Source organism: Vombatus ursinus, unplaced genomic scaffold, assembly GCF_900497805.2.
Source record: "Vombatus ursinus unplaced genomic scaffold, bare-nosed wombat genome assembly UNPS02014820.1, whole genome shotgun sequence".
NCBI classification, from domain to species: Eukaryota; Metazoa; Chordata; class Mammalia; order Diprotodontia; family Vombatidae; genus Vombatus; species Vombatus ursinus.
Genome location: NW_020954598.1, coordinates 13,774,612 through 13,798,674, shown reverse-complemented (window position 1 = coordinate 13,798,674; position 24,063 = coordinate 13,774,612). Strand labels below are relative to the sequence as shown.

Sequence of the window (24,063 nt, the reverse complement as noted above, 5' to 3'; positions counted from 1 at the left end):
TTTCCTTCCTTCCTTCCTTTCTTTCCCAATTAGCTAAAATTATCATATCCCTATTATATTCTCTTTTCAGAGTTCAGTTGTGACATATGTAATGAATGTGGTCCAAAATTATCTCCATTATTTAATCCAGTGGACAGCTAGGTGATGCAGTGGATAGAGTGCTGACCCTGGAGTCAGGAAGACTCATCTTCCTGAGTTCAAATCTGGTCTCAGTTACTTATCAACTGTGTGACCCTGCACAAGCTACTTAACCTTGTTTGCCTTGGTTTCCTTATTTGTGAAATGAGCTGGAAGAGGAAGTAGAAAACCACTCCAGTATCTTTGCCGAGAAAATTCCAAATGGAGTCACAAAGAGTCAAACACAACTGAAAAATGACTGAAAATTTAATCCAATGCCCATTGTTACATGATGTTTATGAAGCCTTTTTCATTCAGTAAGAAAGTTCTTTGCATTTTGGAGAAGAAGACTTCTAAGGCTTGACTTTTCCAGATCTATTGTTGGAAGTTATATATGAGTTAGGAACAAGGGATCAAATATAACTACCACCAGTAGCAAATATTTAGAGTTGTTTTCTACAATACTCAATTTACAAAGAAGTTGTATTATGAACTTTTTTTTCTTTCCTTTTTTAGTATTTACTCTGTGTGTATATTGCATATACTTTTCTGTGTAAGTATTGCTTCTCCTCTGGCCTTTCCTTAGACTGTAGCTCCTAGGAAAGAGACACAATGCCATTTTTGTTTTTGTATTCCTAACACCTAACTTGGTGCCTGACACATGGTAGATACTCAATAAATGCTTATTGTTTGCACTTAATTAGAATATGGAATGTTTTCCCCAAATGAAAAAGTGTCATAAATGCTGATTGGCTGATCAGACTCATCCTTAAAACCCTTATAGGCAATAATAAATTTGAACTAATGATACTAGTTTGAGTTCTGGGTTCTGGTAACTGGGAGCTCTGTATTTCAATAGGGAGAAAAAGCCATTTTTTCCCCTGGTCATTGGGTTAGTCCTGGGCAAAGTTCTCAAGCAGGTGGGGCCTACTGTATGTGTCCACCTGTCTCCTTCTCTTTGGTCTCCTCAAAGGCTATAGAGATGTCAACTCCAGAAAATAAACTCTTAGTATAACTTTGCCCTCATCATTTTCTGTTTTCTCTCTGAGCAATGCAGGCTGCAAAATTCTCTCCCTTCCCCCAAGGAAAATATTGATTTCTTCCCTGGAATCTTAGGTATTAGGAAGAAGACAGTGATTCAACTATTCAATTGAATGTTTCAGTCATTTTTCAGTCATATCTGACTCTTCGTGACCCACATTTGGAGTTTTCCTGGCAAAGTCTGGGGAATAGCATAAGATATCATTCCCATGAGGCATGGGAATGATGAAATTAGAACTGATTAATAACACAATTCAGCTGAAATACAGACATCCCAAAAGCACAAAACAATACTAGCTAGAAAATATAGCTATCTATAAGAATGTGGAGGACTTTGAATGTTAGTGGATGCCCTCATTTCAGAGATGGTGTAGATGGCATTTCATTTTAGGTATGCTTTGAATTAGGTGAACTCTGATGTCCTCCAATGAAACTGATTCTATGACTCATCAAATGTCCCATCTATTAATAGATGAGGAACCTGAATATCTGAGAAGTCAAATGACTTATCCAATGTCACAGAACCTGAAATATGATCAAAATCTCTAGACTTTCAGTCCAATGCTTTCTTCTAAACTTTCTAGCAATGTCATAGTAATTTAGTTTTCTTTTACAACCTCCATTGCTCAGCTTTTTCATGGTCTCTTATAAGTCCTAGATTTAAGGAACCCAGGACTTGGACTGAATGTCATCAAACGCAAACACTAGGCTCTGTACGTTCATTTGGATATAGACTAATTTGTTGTTCAATTGTTTTTCAGTCGTATCTGACTCTGTGAATTCCTTTGGGGTTTTCTTGGCAAAGATACCAGAGTAGTTTTCTATTTCCTTCTCCAACTTATTTTACATATGAAGAAACTGAGGCAAACAGGGTTAAGTGACTTACCCAGGGTCACACAACTAGTATTTGTCAGAGGTCAGGTTTGAACTCAAGAAGATGAGTCTTCCTGATTCCAGGCATGGCACTCTATCCACTGTGTGCATACAGGGCAGGTGCCCCTACAGAAGAATGGAATCAATGGAATTTGGGTAGGAAAAAAAAACAGAACTTCTGAGAGGTAGTACATGCCTTAAATCTCTTATCAAAAGAAGTGAAATTATAGGATTTTAGGATTAGAGCTACAAGGGACATTATGGGATCATCTAGTCTAAAACCCTCATTTTATAGATGAGGAAATTGAGGTCAAAGGAAATTAAATGATTTGCCTAAAATCTTCCAGCTTAGAAATGAATTCAGGGCCTCTGACTCCAAATCCAGGGCCTATTCAACTACACAGTGTTGGCACTTTTTAAGTATCATGCTTTGAACCTGTTAAATTTTCCATCTGATTCTGCTCTTCATGTTTATAATCTGAGGTGATTACTTCTTTTCTTAGAACCAGGGAAGTCCCTTTAAGGTCTTAACAATTATAGACCTAGAGCTGTGTAAGTGACTCTGAGTCTATCTAGTGCAAACCTCTCATTTTTTTTTTTTTGGCTAGGAAATGGGGTTAAGTTACTTGCCCAGGGTCATGCAGCTAGTAAGTGTTAAGTGTCTGAGGCCAGGCCAGTGCTCTATCCACTGCTTCACCTAGCTGCCCCCAAACCTCTCATTTTACAGATGTGGAAACTGAGGCCAAGAAAGGTTAAATGACTTGGTAAATACCACAAAATCATCATCAGAGGTGAGATTTAACTCCATGGCTTCTTGCTCCAGAGTCAGTACCCCACTCTCATTAGAAAATAAAAATGTACTGTATTGCACTCATATCCTTTATATACTTTTGAAAGAAGTTCATTTGTTTGTACTTTGACTGATTTTTATAATCCTCCCAGCATAACTCTTCTTTCAGGTTCATTAATGTCATTACCTTGACTGTGAAAACAGCTTTTGTTTTCAGTTTTTACTAGTGATTCCAAATTCACATGCATTAAAAAGGTCTGTAATAACTAATTGGTAAAATTGCAATGGGAAATTCTGAATTTCAAGAAATCCTTATAAAGATTTTAGTTATCTGCAATATACAAAATCCTCACAATTTATTTTTAAAATGATAAAGAGAAAAAGTCATATCCAGATTAGAAGTGTAGTAGTAAATTTAAGGAGGGGTTTCTTAAACTGCTGGCTAACTTGTAGTATTTCTGGTTTAAAAATGAGTTCCTATTTATCTCTTCTTTTAAATTTCAGAAATGTCCAAAAGAGAACACCAGTGTTCCCTACTTGAAGAACAGTAAGGGAAATATTCTGTTTAATCTTTCAGCATTTGATGTAGAAGAATACTTATTGTGGCCTTCAAAAAAGCCAAGGTAACTTTAAAATAGCATATAAATAATTTGAATTGTTTTGGGAATCCAAACTTTTTAACAAATGGTTGCATACTTGCAGACTTAATTTCTGACATAGGTTGAGGTCTAATGTAGTACTCTATTGCTTACTGTCATCACTGTTGATAATGGAGTCTATTAATACCATCCAGCAACACTAACTATAGTGGATACAAGAGGAACAAGCATCAGTGGGGTGTAAGACACCCTATGTAATAAGAACTTGATAAAATAATGATGTGTTCACAAATAATGGTGAAATTCCTTAAAATTACATAGGAATTGTTAATGTTTATTCAATTGACCAGGCTTCTACCTATGGCAATTGTTTTCTTTCCCTTTGGATAACAGCCTTCAGATGAAAATCTTTTGCATTGTTCTGAATCACCCCTATGAAAGGTAGCAAATTTAAATGAAGAAGACAAGAAAAAGAAGTCTCTGACATTTCTTGAATCCTCTTTACTGAATTTCCCCAGACACAGAAGTTATTTTTTTATTCATTCTTAATTTTTTTATCCATCATCTCCTACTTGGAAGAGAATATCTTTCAAGAAATAGCAGGACTAGGAGCAGGTAAAGTAGAAAACGACTCTGTGGTTATTCTCTATCTATCTACCGATCTATCCTCAGTTCGGGGAAAAGAGGAAGCTGTTGGGAAGGTCCCATCCTTTGGTGCTAATAACTAATCATTAATAATTTTTGGATGCTGAGGAGCATGACTTTTTTTAAAGAGCATAGACTTTTACCCTAGTTGAACAAAACGTGAAATTTTAAAAATGCTGTGCCTTATTTGTGTTTGTAGAAATTCAAGATAGCAATTTCAATTCCATAGACTATTAGTAAGTACTTACAATGTGGAAGGCATGTACCAACTTCTAAGGAAGTCTTTCATGATCTTCCTAATTTTTATGGCTTTCTTCCCCCTCAAAGTAAATGGCAGCTAAGTGTCATAGTAAAGAGAGTACTGGACTTGAATTCGGGAAGACTTGAATTCAAATTCAATCTTAGCCATTTTCTAGCTATGTGATCTGGGAAAGTCACTTAACTGATGTTTGCTTCTGTTTTCTTTGCTATAAAATGGGGCTAGTAATATCACCTTCCTCCCAGGATTGTTGTGAAGATAAAATGAGATGATATTTGTAAAGTGCTTAGCAAACTTTTAAATGGTATATAAGTGCTAACTATATTATTCTATTACTAATACTATATCATCATGTCTTTTAAAAATATATTTATACATTATATTCTTAAGTCTTTCAAGGCATGAATGGTTTCATTTTTGTCTTTTTTCCCTTAGCACATAGCATAGTACCTTGTATATAACAGATGCCCAACAAATACTTGTGAAATTGAATTCAACTGAACGGTGCCTACTATGTACAAAGCTTCCATTTACATGTATGTCTTAGCATAGACTGATATATCAAAAGAGTGTAATCATAAACTCCTTCAATTCTGTCAGTTTAGGCTAGGATCTTTTATAAGAAAATGCTTTACTGTTATTTTGTGTTTTTCATTATTTACTTGTATTATATTTACTTATTATATTTTGCATTATTTACTTACTATGTTTGCTGTTATATTGCAATATTGTATTGCCTAGATACCTGTGCTATGTTTAATATTTTTAGGCTTGGAGGATGGTCTTTTGGAGTGAAGATCCCTAACCAAGGTCAAGACATAAATATAAACATGTCTGAACCTCAAACTCTAGCGAAGGTAAAATACTTCTTGTTAACTTTTTAAATGTGATCATGAAAATGAAAGTCAAGGTAGTTACAATCAGTAACATCTAAGGAACCAAATCAAAGCTTTTTTTGAGTTCCCATTCTCAAATCTGCTATGTTGCTTAAAAACTGTCTCTCCTTTGAGAGGCCATATGACAGGGTGACATGGGACCAAAACAGCATTTACCTCTCTCAAATACTACACTGAAACTTTGGGAACTAGAATTAATAGAGAATGAGCAGAAAATAGAGAAACAGCTCTTTTTCTAGCTTAACTCCCATTTACCTTTTCTCTCCATAATTAGCCCTTTTTGTAGTTTTCTAAAATAGAGGACTCAGTGTTGAGAAGGAGGCAGCAAGACACCAAGTACTTCTCTTTTTGCTTTTTCCCTTTCCTCTATCACTTCTTTTGACCTTCCTTTCAGTTGCTTAGATGTGGTTGATTATCTATTCTTTGTTACTGCAAATGACCAAACAGCAGGAATGGAATTTGGCCTCCAACAGGAGGATTTCAGATTAGATGTAAAGAAGGTTTAGACCATTAGGATTGTTGGATATTGAAACAGGCGACTCTAGGCATATTTTCTCAATTCTTTGAGATCATTTAGATATAAATTCTATCTAGATTAGAACCCATTTTATGGGATGACCTTAAACTCAAACTTGTTTCTATTACTCTAATCTATGTCTCATAAATACTTAAATGTGTCTGTTATCTCCTCAGTATGGGCTTTCCAATCTCAAATATTCATATAATAATTCATTGATTTCTTTGACTCATTTTCTTCATTTTTTTTCTTTTCTGACTATTCTAGATGTTTCATTTTTGATTTATGGCCCTTATTCTTTTTTTTTTTTTTTTTGGTTAGGCAATGGGATTAAGTAACTTGCCCAAGGTCACATAGCTAGTAGTGTTAAGTGTCTGAGGCCGGATTTGAACTCAGGTCCTCCTGATTCCAGGGCCGGTGCTCTATCCACTGCGCTACCTCGCTGCCCCTATAGCCCTTATTCTTATTTAGCCCTTTTTTAGTCTCTATATTCTTTCTACCTTTGTCTTTTTTGGTACGTTTAGATAGTAATCTCTGAATGGTCTCTTTGATATTATTTTGTTTTTTGTTCTTGGTTACTATATTTGATTATCCTTATTCTATTTCTCTTCTCTGGGGTGTTTGAAAAGGAAATAATTTCTTCAGGTCTAATTTTCTCTCTAGAAATGTTTCAAATGCCCTTTAAAAGAAATTGAATGTTCATCTTTTTTTCAGTAACAGTTGAACTCAGATTTGCATGGTAGGTCACCTTTTTTTCCTTCTTGATCTTTATTCTTCAGAATACATTATTTCATTCTCTCTTTTTGTTTCTGCTGGGTGCAGAATAGTCCTGCGATATTCAGATTTTCTTTCTTTTGTGTTTGAAAGTCTTTCTCTTGGTTGAGAGCAGAATTTGTCATTTGTCAGTGGAATTGTTAAATTTAACCGCTATGTGTCTTAGAATTTGCAGTATTGGGTTTGATTTTTGTTCTTGTGTTTTTGTTTTTCCTTCAATTGAATACAATGGAGACAACCTGTGGATTCTTTTTTACTGACACCTTGTTTTTTGTGATTGGAAGTTGTTGGCAATTTTCTTATATTATTTCTTGTATTATGGTGTTTAGGCTTTTTTTTTTTTTTTTGTTGGCTCTTGTTCTTCTGGGAGACCTATGATCCTTATTTGTCTCTATTCATCCTGTCTTGGAGATCAATATGTTAAGGTTGTATAAAGATCGTGCTTTCTTTTGATGTCGGTTCTTTTTACTTCTCTTCTTCCAAATTGTCCTTTATTTCTGTGTATTTGAATTCCTAATCAGTTATTCTTTTATTTCTTTTGTGAGTCTTACCACTGTGGATTCAAGTTTTTCTATTATGCCAATTATTTTTGTGGTTCAGGCCATAAATTGGACTTTTGCAATTCTTATTTTTCTTTTTAAACCATTCAAGAGCATCAACTGTATTTACAGGCTCTTTTGAATATCTACAAGGCCCTCTGCTTGTTAATATATTTTTTTTTTGTCTTGCAATATTAGTTCATATATGCTTGAAATCTTTTACCTAACCTGGTGGCCACATTCTCTTCTTTTATCAGTTCCCTTGGTTTACTTGCCTATGCTCAAGGTCTTTAATTGAGTTTTCTACCTCCTGAGATCTTTAGTAATTTAATTTCCCATATTTCCTCTCTATTTTCTCCTGTTGCTCACTTTCTCATTCCTGTGGTTTCCCTGGGGGCTATATCTCAAAGTTTCTCAACCTGTTTCCATGCTGGATAATTCATAATTCACTGACTTTAGTCTCTGCTACAAACAACTATCTTTTGCTTTTTTTTTTTTTGTATCCTCAGCACTTAGCACAGTGCCTGGAATATAAGTAGGCCCTTAATACACGTTAATTTATTGATATCTTCTTTTCTTTTAGGATTTTGTAAATCAATCCTTCATACCTTCAAAATTGTGTTACCTTTACTGTGGGCCTTCTTCTTTTATAATTTGTTTAGTCCAGATGCTTTTCCCATCTTGGTTTTCTACAGTGACATATTCACTGCCTCTCTAAGCAAATTTAGAGTTGTGATGCTAGAATCCAAATGGGTTGCTTCACTGTTCTCCATGACGAAATGTATACTATAATATTGTTACAGATTCTTTTTGATATTTAATCTATTTTTGAAATCTTCATTCCAGTTTCATCTTTAAGTGTTCTCAGGATTACTTTGCTTATTTAGCTCTCTCACGGAGTTTTCCTTAAACTATTTTTCATCAATCTTTTATATTGTCTTATGAGGCAATATTGCTCATAATCAACCCACTTTCATCATAAAATTTTACAAACAGTTTTCCATTCTAAACTGGTACTGTCTTTGGCTAGTGTAACTCCTTTCTGCAAATAAGTGGCATCTGTTGACTAAGGTATTTTTTTCAGTTATTTTACTCTATTAGTTGTTGATTTCTATGAGTTTTCCTTCTGTGTGAAAGAAGTCAAACTTCTTTGAAATTATCTTAATCAATTTAATTCAATATATTTTCTTCCATCCATTTTCAAATTTTGTCATCAATAACTTTTAATATATGTGGGTTTGGAGTTTTAATTGTTGCTTTTCCCCCCACAATTTTATTCTTCTATATTTGAATATATAGTGATCTTTGCTTACATAAATGGATAATGGAATTGTAAACAAATATCTGACTCAGCATGTACTTGCACACAAGAAATTATTTATTTTCTATCTGTTAAAATACAATCTTTTTTATTTTTGTGATATCCATTCTTTGCTGTGTTTGATGCCTTCCAATTGTTTTTATATGGAAAAGATATGTCTGACATATGAGGTTTAGGATTTTATATAATCCATATGTTTTTGGTCTATCTCATTCATTACTTGGGATTCTTAGCTTCCAAAATATTTTTGGTGCATTTCTCATGTTCACTTTTGCGCTAAAGCCATGAAATATTAAAGTATGTGTTGTTTTGATTTGATAGTTTTCACTGCTCTTCGTTCTCTGCGACAGATGTTGGTATATAAGCTACAATTATTTTCATGGTATCTTTTTTTTTTTTTACAAATGCTTATCAGAAGCATGCATTGCAAATGAACAATTGTTAAATAAAATTTCATTTCCTGTTATATCTGAACACAGGAAAATCAACTCCAATAACTTCTCTATTGATCTCTTCAAGGAGAACCTATAAAACATCCTTTCTGCTGCATCTTTCCTCTTTTTTCTGGTTTCATTTATAACAGGAAAGCCATAATTTTTGAAATTAGGTTTCTCTGTCACTATGGCCCCTAATTGGTCATTGGACAAGTAACTTATATGGTAAATACCAATAATGAATAATAATGATTGATGGTCTAAAAATTAAATCCCTCCTATTCTTCTTTTCTATCATGTTGTCATGGGTACTATAGAACTGGAAGGTGTCCACCTAGCTCTGAATTTCATTTTGTTTCTTTATTTAATGGGTTACCATGGACAAAAAAATTCATGATCAAATGTCCAGCCTGTGGTGATGAACCTCTTTGAACTTAGGTAGGCTAAGCCTTGGAAACGGATACAGTATGTTGTCAGGAGTATAATCAATGCCTTTTCAGCACGAGAGAACTTTCAAGACATTGCCATCCATTGGTCTAGTCTTTGAGAATTCAAGGCCATCCATTGGTCTAGTCTTTGAGAATTCAAGGTCACTTTCATTTCATGATGACACATCCCAATAAGACCTTGTGGAGTGTTTACCCAAACATGAATGCACTCTTTTGATCCTCACATTAAAGTGAGAAGAATCATATTATCTTAATTTTCCAGATGAGGAAATGGAACTTTAGAAAGGTCACTCTATTAGTAAGAGACAGAACCAAGAATTCTGACTCTAGCTGGACCCAGCACCCTGCCTCCCATCACCATATTGTTTTTTTTTCCTGTTCCAGGAATGTTTGTCTTTGTTCAATTTATTTTTTAATATCCTCAAAGGTAGAGACAAGTATACTGAGGTTTTTTAATTGCCCATCACATTTTAGATTCTCAGTAAATGTAAACACTGGGCTACATTAGAGAACTTAGGATGGAAAATACATCCTTTTGCTTTTATTTAACTTCTACTTGAACATTCTTCACTGTATTCTATCATTCAGATCTCAGGGATGGATATCTAATGCACAGTGTCCATTCAACAAATGCCTGCAGAAGGAACGAATGCAAGTCATGAACTGACCCTGTTTCTTTTGTAAAAGCTGCTAGTGAGAAAAATGGCATTGAATGAATACAGTTTTGAGCTTCTGTCTCAGTGAGGGAAGGGGTTAATCCATGAGCATGTCTTTATTCAGGACTTACTCAGCATTCAGCACAGTTTTAGGGATCCTAAGACTACAGTGAAAAAATAAGACAAGGTCCCTGGACTCAAAGAATTTACATTGCTGTTATGTCTACCTCTGGTACCTAGTTCTCTCTTCCCTGATTTGCAGCTTCTAGTCTATTGTAGGCTGAGATGACAGATACCCAGATGTGTTGGAATTATGTCTAAAAGAAGAGTTAATGGACTCACTCTGAGTACATAAAATGTGTGGCACAGGCTATAAATTCTGTGGGAGCTCAGTAGGCAAGGAACACCAGTGAATGACCAGAATAGTCAGGGAAGAATTCATAGAAGTGGAGTAGAACTGAGCTTCGAGGATGAAGGGAATTTACCCAGATAGGGAGGCATTGTCGTGTAATAGAAAATGCACTAGATTTAGAATCAAAATATGGATTCAGATTCTGATCCTAGCTGTTGGACCATAAGCAGATCACTTAACATTTGTGGATCTCAGTTTCCTTATTTAGAAAATCAAAGTAATAATACCATTAGTGGTTATCTCATAAGATTTTTGTGAGGCTCAAATGAATTAGTGTGGATAAAAAATTTTTCAAACAGGAAAGGATTATAATGATGCATATGCCAATTATTACTATTATTATTAGTATAATTCTAGATTAAATTTCTTCAAGCTTCAATTTCCTTATGTATAAAATGGAAAAAATCCCAAAGCCCTTGCCTTGTTTAACTCATAGGGTGCCATAAAGTGCTTCATAAACCTGAAATGTGATTTGTTATTATGATAGTATGAGAGTTTGGAAGAAAAAAATCTAAGAGGATTCCTTGTTACTGCCCTCTTGCATTCTAAAGTTCTACCAAACTGGCCTCTCAGTTTATCACATATGGTGCTCCATCTCTTGCCTTTGCACTAACTATTCTCTTATCCCAGGAAAGACCTTTTTCCTCACCATCATAAAGACTTTTTTTTCCTTAAATTTGCAAATACTGGCTTTTACATGAAGCTTTTTCTGATCTCTCTATCTGTTAGACCCTGTCTCCCAACCTCTTTTTATTTATTTGATATAGATATATATATAAAATATATGTATATATGTGTATGTTTGCATGTGTATATATACACATACATAATACATATATAATATACACATCATACATATACATACATATAATATACACGTATTGTACATATATTTTATATATATATACATACATATATAATATACATATATATACATACTTCTATTTGTACATGTTGTCTTCCCTTGATAGAATACAAACTCTTTGAGAATAGGATTTAAAAATTTTTTATCTTTGTATCCCTAGCACCAGGCATAATATCTGGCATGTAGTTGGCACTTACCTAATGTCAATTGATTGATTGATTGACTGGCACAAATTGGTAAAAACTTTCAAAGTTCTAAGAATAAAGTTCTTTGGCTTTCATTGATAAACTTATAGGATAAACTGATAAACTTATATAGACTCTTCCCTTATTTTATTGTGGTTATTTCCCAGTTACTAGGGCAGTATTCTAGAAACTTGAGGTTGTCAGACAAACAATTTTCATAAATGAGGTGCTGTTACTAACAGCACAGTAGCTACTGAAGGAGATCAAGAGAAATAAGTAGATGAGGGCTGGAGTAGTCAAGGAAGGATTCATGGTGCGACAACGTGAACAATGACATGTAGGCCTTGAATGAAAACGGTGTATTCACTGTGAGGGTGAGGAGATTAACATTAATAAGATTGAAGAGGATGGGTTGGCATTGTGGATAGTCTTGGAAGTCAGACAGAATTTGTATTTTATCCTAGAGACAATAGGGAACAACCAAAGATTTTTGAATAGAGAAATGATACGGTTAGGTTTATGACTTAGAAACATGATTTGGGAAACTATGTAGAGGGCAAATAGGAGAAGTGGACAGCCAGGAAACAGAAAGACCAATTAGGAGATTATCAGTCATCCAGGTGAGAAGCAATGATGATCGAATTGGGGAAATGGCTATGGGATTGGAGAGAAAGTGATGTTTTCAAATGATATTGCACTTGTAAGATTGGTAAGACTTTGAAATGGTTTGGATTTGGGAAATGAAAGAGTTTGATGAGTCAAGGAAGATGTTGAAGTTATTAACCTGAATGATAGAAGATAATGAAAATGCTTCCCACAGATCTGGACAAGTTTGCAGAAAAGGTACATGCGTGTGCATGTACGTGTGTGCATGTACGTGTGTGTATGTATGTGTGTGTATGTGTGTGTGTATGTGTGTGTGGTAATAAGTTCTGAATAAGACTGTTATTGTATTTCCAATGGGGCATCTTAGTAGATATATGTAAAGGTGACAGCAAATAATACAGGAGTTCAAAAGAGAAATTTGGACTAAAAATGTATTTTGGTAGGCATTTGTATAGAAACAATAATTAACTTCATGGGAGGACATGAAATCACTTAAAAAAAAAGTATAGAGAAAAAAAATTAAAAGGACCCACAACAGAATCTGAAAAATTCCTATATTAGCAGACAGGATATAGATGTTATAAGGCAAGAGACTGAGAGGTGTTTAAACAAGGTAGGGGAAAGAATTAGGGAAGTATAGTGTCAAAGAGTCAAGTAAGGTGAACTCTAACGGTAGAGTAGGTGGGTGGTAAGTTGCAGAGAGATTAAGTGGCAGAAGGGAATGGGAAAAGGCTATTAGATTTGTCAACTAAGATATCATTAGTAAGCTGGAGAGAGTATTTGTGTAGCGTATGGAAACCACATTCTAATTGATTGGGGAGTGAATGGAAGATGAAGTGAAGACAGTGAATGTAGGTGACTTTCAAGTTGTGAAGAGAAAAGAAGATATAGGACAAAAGTTTGAAGGACTGTCAAAGTTAAGTGTTTTTAAGGGTCTGTAAGACAGGAACATGTTTGCAGGCAGTATGGAATGGAAGGGTAAAGCACCTAATAAGCACTTACTTTGTGCCAAACATGTGCAAAGCTCTGGCAATACAAATAGAAAAGTTACAGTCTCCTTTTTCTTGGTCTTCACAGTTCAATTAGAGTAAACAACTTATGATGGATTTCGTGGCAGACAATAAAACCCTTTGGAATTTGGAGAGTGATAGGGCAGACGACCCTTGGACAATGACTTTTGGGAAGGGAATAGTGAGCCTCGAGGTTGAAATGGAATGGGGTTTTGAATTACCTCAGGAAGAGAGAGGGTGGTGGGGTCAGCACAGAGCTGAGAGCGGGAACTGGGCAAAAAGGATCCCTGCTCCTAAGTGCCTTGGTGGCAAGTGCAGGGGCAGTGACTGGGTCAGTTTAGGGGTAGATCCCAAGTTCCATTCTGTGGGAAGCTGTTCCTGCTAGTATCAGGGCCATCCTTTGGCACATGGTTATGATGGATAATGATTATAACAAATAAGGTATGGCCATTCTTGCTGTCCCTCATGCCTGTATTCTCTCCTCATCTACATCTCTTGGCTTCCTTCAGTTCTCAGCTAAAGTCCTATTCTCTGCAAGTGGACTTCTCTGATCTCTCTTAATGCTACTACCTTCCCTTTGCTGACAACCTCTAGTTCATCCTAGGTGGTGCAGTGGACAGAGCATTGGACCTAGAGTCAGGAAGACTTGAGTGCAAATCCCACCTCGAACACTTATTAGCTGAGTGACCCTGGGCAAGTGGCTTAATCTCTGATTGCCTCAGTTTCTTCAACTGCAAAATGGGAATAATAAATTGGCAGAGTCATTGTGAGGATCAAATGAAATGATATTTGTAAAGGACTTAGCACAGTGCCTGGTATGTAGTTGGCGCTATCTAAATGTTAATTCTCTCTTCCTTTTTATTTTCCTGTATGTATATTGTTTGTAGATAGGTGTTTACTTATTGTTTCTTCCATTAGATTATAAACCTGTAAGCCTTGAGAGGAGGGGCTGTCTTTTGTCTTTCTTGGTATCCTCACTTCTTACCACAGTGCTGGGTACATAGTAGGTACTTAAGAAATGTTTTCTGATTGACTGAAGGCAAATTATAGGTTTGAAGAGATAAGGAGATTGATGAACTTAGAGACCAGGGGTTCAAAGACACTTCATATTACGAGTTTTGGAGTGTGTATTGAGATAAAGACTGTGATTTAGAACTTCTTGAGAAAGGAAGATCAGTATGTTGGAGGGTAGCATATATGTGGAGGCCAACAACTATATGGATTGAATGATACAGAAAGATGCAGTGAAAAAGAGTAGGAGTTCCCCATACTGGTGAGATCATAGTTCTGGACTGATAGAGAACAGCAACTTTACTAAAACTCAGTGGATCTAACCTCATCAATGTAGATAATCCCTCCAGTGGCATAGATTCTTAGAAGGATCTATTTTCATTTTTTATCCTAAGATATTTTTATATTTGGATTTTAATTTCTGAGATATAAAACTTGGTTTTCTGTTTTACCTTTATATTCAAAGTACATAGTGATGGTTTTAGAAATCACCCTCTCCCTCTCCCTGTTTTGTCTATCACTTGTACAACTCACACGAAGCCTTTGACTGCATCACTGGTTGTCTGATGAGAGCGTTCTATGATTTATGCATTTCTCTGACACCTGCTCCTTTTTGTCTTTGATTAGATTAGTCTTTTGTGTTGACATGTTTGTGCACTGGCTTTTGTCAGTATTTCTAGTGTTATTTGGTGTGTCCTTGCCCAGCCATGAGTAGGGGAATAAATTATAGCTGCATGATCAGTGAGAAAGTGTCTCCCTTCATAGCAGAACATTCTCACAGTGTTACATTAGACTCAGAAAGGGCAGTCTGTTATCTGAAATACCTCCTGGAATCTGCTTTTGGCTGATGTCATGTCAAATTATTGCATTAACCTTTCAGTAATTAATGACCAGTCTTTTACTTCAACCTTTAGGGCCTGTTCACCAGACATACAATGTACAATTTACATAGCCTTTTTGATGGAAAAATGAAAATTTACATACGAATACCCCGAGTGTATGATTCATTATACTATAGGAATTCTCCCACTGAGGCCCCTAAAGTTATTTCATTCAGCTGTTGACTGTATGAGCCGACTAATCAATGTCCCATCTGCCCAGAAAAGTATACACCTTCCATAAAACGTTGAAATATGTTGAAATATTTAACTTCTTGGCTTTGTAGGAGAATCACTTCCTCATAAAAACAGACACAGTGCACCATTCTTCAATCTATTAGATTGTAAGACCATGATTGTATTTTCTTTGCTCTGTATTCTTAAGTATGGTTTTCTGAGCTTTAGCGTCAATTGAAAAATTCTGCTTTTAACTCTTCAGCACCTCCTTCTAAGGAATCCTTATCCAAGACTATACATTTCTGCAATTAAACCCAAATGGGCTGCCAATGATTCCCTGCCTTGAGGTGTTGGCCTGAATATCTTGTACATGAGAGGCAAATATTCATTAAAATTTATGGAATTTAGGTTTAAAAGGAAGTAAATTCCATAGGCTTTTCCTAAGATGTTTCAGTGCTTTGCATATCTCATACTTAAAAAAAAATTCCTCACATCTAGCCTAAATTTTACGTCTATAATCACTCATAAAGTGCTTTGGGACTATTTTATTAAATCTTGTTTTTATTGGCTTCCTCCACAATTTCTCTCCTTTTAGAAAAAAAAAAACTGAGTATATAGAGCATTGCAATGAATTGAATCCTAAAATTTTATCAATTTTTGGTGATAGTGAAATTTACTAGACTAAATGACCCCTTGTGATGGTGAGAAGAAGTTATATAATGAATTATTATTAGTAAAATGAAGAAAAATTTGTCAAATATCCTGCGGTGATAGTGAATCTATTTCTCTGGGCCATGATATTATTATCTAGATGGTAGTCTTCCTCTGAGTCACTGGTTACCTCCCTTCATGAATTTAGAATCCTCAATGGTGTTCTGATTTCGTTGAAGGGGACTAATCCAACTTAGGAGCTATTCATGTCTTCTGTGGCTTTATTGCCTCCCGCTTGGTTCCAGTAACAAATTGACCTCCAGTTTGGATTCCAGTTCAGTCTAATCATATCCTACAAACATTTATTCAGCATCTACTGTATGCAAGGCACTGTCATAGACATATATATGTATATACACACATGCATACATATATACCCATTCATATATACATATACATACACACATACATGTAAGAATACAGGAGAGAGCACTAATAGCAAATCAAAAAACTTCCTATAGGAGATGTTATATGAGATAAGCCTTGAAAGAAACTCAGTATTCTAAGAGATAGAGGTAAATAAGGAAACTGCATACAAAAGGCTGATGTTGTATGATTGTGGGTCTTTGTATGTTGGGGAACACGAAGGAATCTCTGAATTAGGAGGTCCCAGGTACGTCTGAAAAACCTATTTCTGTATACAGGAATCTGGCAATTCAAAGTTCTGTCAAATGGGATTATTTGACTTAAAGGACCAAAAGTCAACCAGAGAAATGAAAAATTTCATCAACTAAGTTATGGCTGAGACTTGAGTAAATTGATTATTCTTCTTAAAAACACTTAAAAACTTTCAGGCTGAACAATTATTATTAAACTTTTCACCTCATTTCAGACACAGTCAATTAAATGAACCTTTCTCTTTAATGCATATTATCCAACTTTTAAACACTTTCTTGCAGTCCTTTCAAACTAGCAAATTTTCCTTCACTATTGTAACATATAATGGTGGCATGTTATTCCCTTTGCCACTTTCTGCAAGTGTTTATTTTAAATAACAATGCTTAATGTGAAATATTTATTTAGGAGATTTTTTTCTGATGCTCTCATGCACTATTAATTTGCCAGTCAAATTTTATTTGCATAAAAATGGAAAATAAAAAAATGCTTGGAATTCATACTTACTTTGAGAATCTAATTATAAGGCTACATTCAGTCGTATCTGGGAAACATCTATTTTTAACTATAAATTTTATTTAAGATAAGAAGAAAGTTTTCTGGAATGTATTGTTTTTTTGTCAGGGCTCAGTGTCTGGAACTCAGAAATCTACATGAAGACTTGAAGGAGGCAGTATAAAGTGGAAGGGGAATTGTCTGTAGCTAGAAGACCCAGGTTCTAGACCAGACCACAGTTACTAACTCAAACTTTTGAATTTCTGTTTTTTAAGAACTGTATATTTACTGAATTAGATGTTAGCTTAGCTTACATTATTATGTGCTTTCCAGTTCTAATAAGAACTAAAAAGCACTTTAAGGTTTATAAAATGATATTTCTGCATTTTAACTTACGAAGAAGATAGTGTAAGTATTATTACCTCCATTTGAAAAATAAGGAAACTAAAGCTCAGGGGAGTTATATGATTTTCCAAGAGTCTCACAGCCAATAAGTGTTGGACCTGGGATATGAATCTGGATGCCTTGCCTCCAAGTACAATGCTTTTTCCATCACCTGGGACTACCCCTATAAGTTTATAATGCGAAGTTCATTGAAATTTCTCTCCTTTTTAGGTCTGGTATAATCAGAAGGGGTTTCATGCCTTACCATCTTATCTAAATCACCTAAACAACCTAATTCTGTGGCAGCATTTACCACCTTCTGTGAACTGGAGACAGTATGGTAATTATTTACAACTCACATTTTACCATTTAAAAGGATAACATGTTAAAATGTTTTTTTTTTTTTTTTTTTTGGCAGTTGGGGTTAAATGACTTGCCCCGGGTCACACAGCTAGTAAGTGTCAAGTGTTTGGTCTGAGGCCATATATGAACTCAGGTCCTCCTGACTTCAGGGCCTGTGCTCTATCCACTGTGCCACCTTGCTGCCCCAATAACATGTTAAAATGAAAAAGAACCTTCAACCCCTTTCAACACGAACGTGAAAAGCAACAAGGATATTTGCTTTTGTCTCTTAACCAATGAAAGCACACCAAACATAAAGGATCCTATACCAGGCTGCTACTTATCTTGGGCATCTGTGTCATCTTGGGCAAAGTCACCATTTCTCAGGGCCTCTGAAGCCTCATCTCTAAAGTGAGAGGCTTAGAATAGACACTCTCTAAGGTCCTTTCAGGTTCTAAAAATTCAATGAGTTTATGATTTTAATACTTTTTGGCAGTCAGGATGAGTCCACTTTCTATAGATGAGTTGTTTCTGCAATCATTATTTTATATATTGATTGACAAGAACACAAATCATCTCATTGCAGGACTCTTAAAGGTGAGTTATAAATTCTGAGTTATGGTATACTTGCAAACTAGATTTTCTACTAATGTCACCATGATGGAAAAGTTGAATGTAAATTAGCTATGTTATTTTATGTGGCTGAAGAATGCAGATTCCATCTTAGAATCTGGAGTTAATTGACTGGATTAATGAAATGCATCTTTGGGGTGTGCTATTTTTAAAAATGTGTCAGGTTTGAACAGTTTCTTACTTCAATACTTCGATATTTCAAGGATCTACAATTTTATGCACATGAATACTCTCTCTATGAATGCATATCACAACTTCTCCATGCTTTAGTAGATGGTTTAATGAGGTGCTGGAAAAAAATCATCACCTGGTGGCCAATCCTCTGGCAGTGATACTGTGAGGAAAGCTATGTGAATCCTCAGCCAACAAATAGTTTGTCAGGATTGTCAGAGCTTACAGCCAGGAAGAATTGCTTTCTAGAAGCCCCGGTCTCATCCATATCATAACGAGGCACCAGAAGAAGCCTTTAATGGAGTATGGAGCTTAACAAATAAAATAAAGGATGAAGTGAGGACAATGAAGAAAATAGAATGTGAGAGACAGAGACAGAGAGATAGACTCAGAGACATGGGTGGATAAGAAGTGTAGACAGACATATCTTAACAGGCTCATTAAATTTACCTTCTTCATCCATTCCTTCATTCATCTTCAATGGGCTTCTAGCCAGATGCTATTTAAGACAATTTAACCCTCAGTGTCCCCAATTAGTTTGAAATAAGCATATTCATATCATACTATGTAAATGTTGATACTATATAAACTGTGACCAATTTATTCATTGAACTGTTGTTTAAACTTTTAAAATTATGCCTTCTGTCTCTGTATCACATTAGAAGTGAAAAAAATAATTTTCTCCTCTTTCCCCCATCTGACCATTGAACCCTGCATTGTAACAAATAGCAAAAACTTTGCAAAAAAGACCTGATAGTGTAAATGCACCTGAAAATGAATGCAAAGTTCTGCCCTAAAAAGTCTCTCCCTCCCTTCTAAGGAGATATGTCTTATACCCTGTTTTCTGGGGAAGTCAATATTTTTGTTAAATTGGGCTTCTTTTTAGTGACTTTTTTTCATTTACATCATTGTAGTTATTATGCATATTTGTACTTTGGTTTTGATTATTTCATCTTGCGTAAGTTTATACAAATTTTCCCATGCTTCTTTGAATCCCTCGTATTTATCATTTCTTTTTGCACTATAATAATTGATTACAATATACATTGCAGTTTTCAACTTTCCTCTATTGGGCAGTGCCTACTTTTTGTCTAGTTCCTTGCTGCCACATTTAATGCTAATATGAATATTTATATATGTTCATATATTCATATCTATATCTAATCTCTTTCTGTCATCTCTGTAGTATCTAGGTTTATTTTTGTCTCTCTCTTTTTTTATCTGTGTATCTCACTTCCATGCCTACGAGTGGTACCAATGGATTACAAGATAATGACAATTTAGTCATCTCATTTATAGTTCTAAAGTGATATCTAAAACTGTTGGAATAATTCACAACCACATCAAAAATATAGTTATGTGGCTGTCTTCCCAGAATTTCTCTAAATTGGAAATTTTCTATTCTTCTATTGGGTAATATTTGTGTTAAATTTTATTTCTCTCTACTATTAATCACTTTAGTATGTTTTAAAATAGTCATTTATAGTTTTCAATTCCTTTAAAAAATGTTTTCTCTGCCAAAGAAGAGGCAAAATTATCACTGTTTTTTATGGTTTAGTTATAAAACCCCAGAGAATCAGGAAATAAATTAATCGAGACAATTAATAGATAGTAAAGTAGCATGATGCAAATAAAATCAATAGCATTTCCATATAGAAATAACAAAATCCAGGAGGGAATAATAGAATAGGAAATTATACTCAAAATAATAATAATAAAGTATATAAAATATCTGAAACTAAATCTACCATCGCATATTCCAGACATATAAATACAATCACAAAACAGGTTTAAAAATTTTTTTTTAAAAAGACAAATAATTGGAGAGAGATGTAATACTAATAGTTGGTCTGCACAACTATAATAAAAATGACACTACCTAAATTAAGTTACAGATTTAGTGCTATATCAATCAAACAACCAAGAGGCGACTTTATGGAGTGAGACAAAATAATAACAGAATTCATTTTGAGGAACAAAAGATATAGAATCTCAAGGGAAATTATGAGAAAAAATGGAATAAAGAAGGAATAGCCCTTTCAGACTTCATTATTTTTATAAAGCAGCAATCATCCAAAGTATGTGGTACTGTTTGAAAAAAATAGGAAAGTAAATCAGTAGAATATATTAGATAGGAAGAATCTTAATTAATTGAGTTCAATAACCCAATCATCTGGAGAAAAGACCTTTCCATTTGACATGAACTGCTGGGAAAACAGGAAAGCAATTGGTAAGAATTAGAATGAAACTAACATCTTACACCATATACTGCAATTAACTCAAAATAGAATGAATATGAAAGATTTTACCATAAAGACATATGTTTACATGTTTGAATATGCATACACACACACACACACACACACACATTGACAAAGTTACCAAAAGTATGTTTATGTGCTGGTCTTCCCAGTCTAACGTATATATTTTCTATTCTTTCATTATGCTATACTTGTTTTAATTTTCATTCTTTTACTAGTAGTGATTTTTAGTAAGTTTTCAAATTGTCATTTATAATTTGTAATTCCATTTTAAAAAATGTTCCTTTGATAAAGAAGAGGATTAGGGTCAAAGAAGGTATGGTGGTGTGGATAGGTCCAAGAAAAGAAAACATATGAAACTGAGTCTAGGACTCAAAGTGGGCCATCAAAAGATAGAGGCAGAAGCCAGCATATGGCAGGAGAAGCATCCAGTCTACAGATGGGCCAATAATACCTGATAATAGCTAACATTTATGCAGCACTTAGTGTGTACTAGGCGCTGTGCTAAGCACTTTACAAATATTATCTCATTTGAGCTTTATAACAACCGTGAAAGATAAGTATTATTGATATCCCCATTTTACAGTTGAGGAAACTGAGGCAAATATAGGTTAAGTGATTTGCCCAGGGTCACACAGCTACTAAGCGACGGATGGCCATATTTAACTCAGATTTTCCTTACTTTAGACCAACATTTCTCTATCCACTGTACTACCTAGCTGCCCTAGATCAAATAGGGTCTGTGCACCCCATTCAATAGTGTGATGGAACCAAAGATTTCCCCTAGCATAAAAGTCTTAGTCCAGAAACTGAAACTGGATCTAGGAGTAAACAGAAGAATATTCTGAATATACTATCTATACACACACACACACACACACATACACATATGTGTATATATCTGTAACTATAGCTGTATCTGTCTATCAAATTTCCTGGCTCTCTCTTTCACTTTACATTATTTTGTATATCTTTCCATCTTCCTCTACATTTATTCTAGTCATTGTTTTTATGACATAATGATAATTTTTAATATTAAAACATCACAATTTGTCCATACATTCCCAACTTAATAAGCACCTACATGTTTTCAGGGTTTTATTATCACAAAAAGTTGTATATATTTTATAATATGCAATATATATTTATAATATATTTAATATAATATTATGATAGATTATAATCATTGTGTTATGTTATGATATATAACCATTTCTTATAAATACACACATATGTACACACGCATATATACATATATGTTTATGTGTATGTATACACACATACATGACCTTTCTTCCTACCTTTGACCTCCTTGAACTATATGCCTAGCAATGAAATCTCTGGGCAAGAGGGTATGTATTGTTTAGTAACTTTTCTTATAGAATTCAAAATTGTTTTTCAGAAAGGTTAACCCAATTCCCAGCTCTACAAATTCACTTATCTATATTTCTTTTTTTTTAACCAATATTAAAATTTTTTATCTTTGTTTCTTGTTTCTTTGAATACTCATCTTGAAGAAACTATCCATAACCTGTAGCTTTCAACCTTCTGAATAATTTATAATTATCTATCCTTTTCTATGTCTTAATGACAAATCATGTGTGGCAACATATTTATTACTATCGTCTCCTGTGGCCATTGAAGTCACTTAGATTCAAGGTATATTTTGAATTGGTTTAAAACAGGAGTTCTTAACTTGAGGTTGAAAATTTTTTTTTTGGTCACTGTATTTTTATGAAGTTGCTTGCATTTTTAATCTCATATTTTTATTTTATTTATGCATTTAAACCATTAAGAAGGGATGTATAAGTTTTACCAGACTGACAAAGCATGTCATGCCTTCCCCCCCCAAATGTTAAGGATACCTGGTAAAATATAATTTTTTTCTTTTTTAGATTTTTATTCTTTAATTTTTAGTTCGTGTCAGTTTGCCTCTTTACATCTTCATCCTATGCTTCAGATGTTGATGCAAAAATTATAATTCTTCATGATATTCTATGTGTCTATTCTTACCATAAGCCCTACAAAATGAGATGTCTCAGTGGTGTTTCTTATTCCTTTTGGGTACACAATGAAATCAACTTTGCCAATTCTTTTAAAGTAGAACGTGCTCCATCTGTTCACTTTTGTGTAATATCTATATATTATCTCTTTTCCTTTACAACAACTTTCACTATGGGTGTGGTTCGGTTTCTCCCATAGTATTTCACCTTATTGGTCACTGGTCACAGATCTCATATTAAGAGTACCAAGAGTTAAATAAATATTTATAGACAAAGCTTTGAGATTGTCAGCACCCTTTTCCAGCAGTAAGCCAGGATCAGCATGGAAATGCAAAGGGATTGCACACGTCTGAAAACAGTGTTTTCTATGCATTGGAATTTAGTACAAAAATAAATTGTTGTATGCTATGTAAGATGATATCACTTTTAAAGTGCCAGAAAAAACCCTAGTTTTAAGGTATGTAAATTGTCTTGATTATTCAGGGGTAGTTTTATAAGGTTCATACACATAAGATTCACTGATTTTCCCCTATTTCTGCAATTTGGATATGCTGCCACCAGGTGGACTTTTAAAAATTAATGTTTTTTTTTCTGTTTTATTTTGTTTTATTTGCGATGAGTAGCTAGGTCAACACCTTCCCCCCCTCCCCCTCCCCTTCCCTGTTAAGTTCTAGACTGGTGACTTCATTGGTGTAAGGAACTCTGGTGAGTAATCTTCCTCTACCAATGCAGGCCACCTGCTTTTCTGCAATGCATATTACTATGTTTCCTGAGGTACTGAGAAATGAAATGGCCTGCACAGGTAGGACTTGGACTTAGATCTTCCTGAATCCAAGGCCAACTATCTATCTGGTATGCTAAGTTGCCTGTCTGTAATACCATAGTTTGTAAAAACATATGAATCTGTTCAATTATCTTTTTTATATAAAATATAGAGACCTTTATAAAATAACTAAGCACAAATCACTGAAGCATGTATCAGGCACCTATTATGTACTGGGGACAATGTTAGGAACTGGGAATATGAATGCACAGATGGCATAGCCCTTGACCAGAAGGAACTTACATTCTCTTGGAGATATTCATATACACACAGCATATACATAATAAATTCAAGTTAATTTGGGACAATTGAAGACACTTACAGCTAAGATCAGGGAACTCCTAATGTAGAAGATGGCAATTGAGTTGGACTTTGAAGGAGAACAAAAGATCTCAAGACTGGGAGGTGAGAAGGGAATGTATTCCAGGTATGGGGCACAGAATCCCAAAGGTACAGAGATATGAGATGCAGGGTACTTCTTGCTGCTTTCACTAAGCTCATGGCCTTCATGAAAGGTAGTAGTGAAACATAAACAGATATTAAGCTAACCATGATATTTTAAAAGGATCAC

The 24,063-nt window shown here is 34.6% G+C and overlaps 1 protein-coding gene across 1 annotated transcript in view; it reads left to right on the top strand.

Moving 5' to 3' along the window:
- The window catches only part of ABCA13 (ATP binding cassette subfamily A member 13), a 489,891-nt gene that overhangs the window by 295,464 nt on the left and 170,364 nt on the right, over window positions 1–24,063 (top strand). The window contains exons 46-48 of the mRNA XM_027837266.1: window positions 3,326–3,444; window positions 5,094–5,181; window positions 17,491–17,599. Coding sequence (XP_027693067.1) covers window positions 3,326–3,444; window positions 5,094–5,181; window positions 17,491–17,599 — 316 coding nt within the window. The remainder of the gene's footprint in view (window positions 1–3,325; window positions 3,445–5,093; window positions 5,182–17,490; window positions 17,600–24,063) is intronic.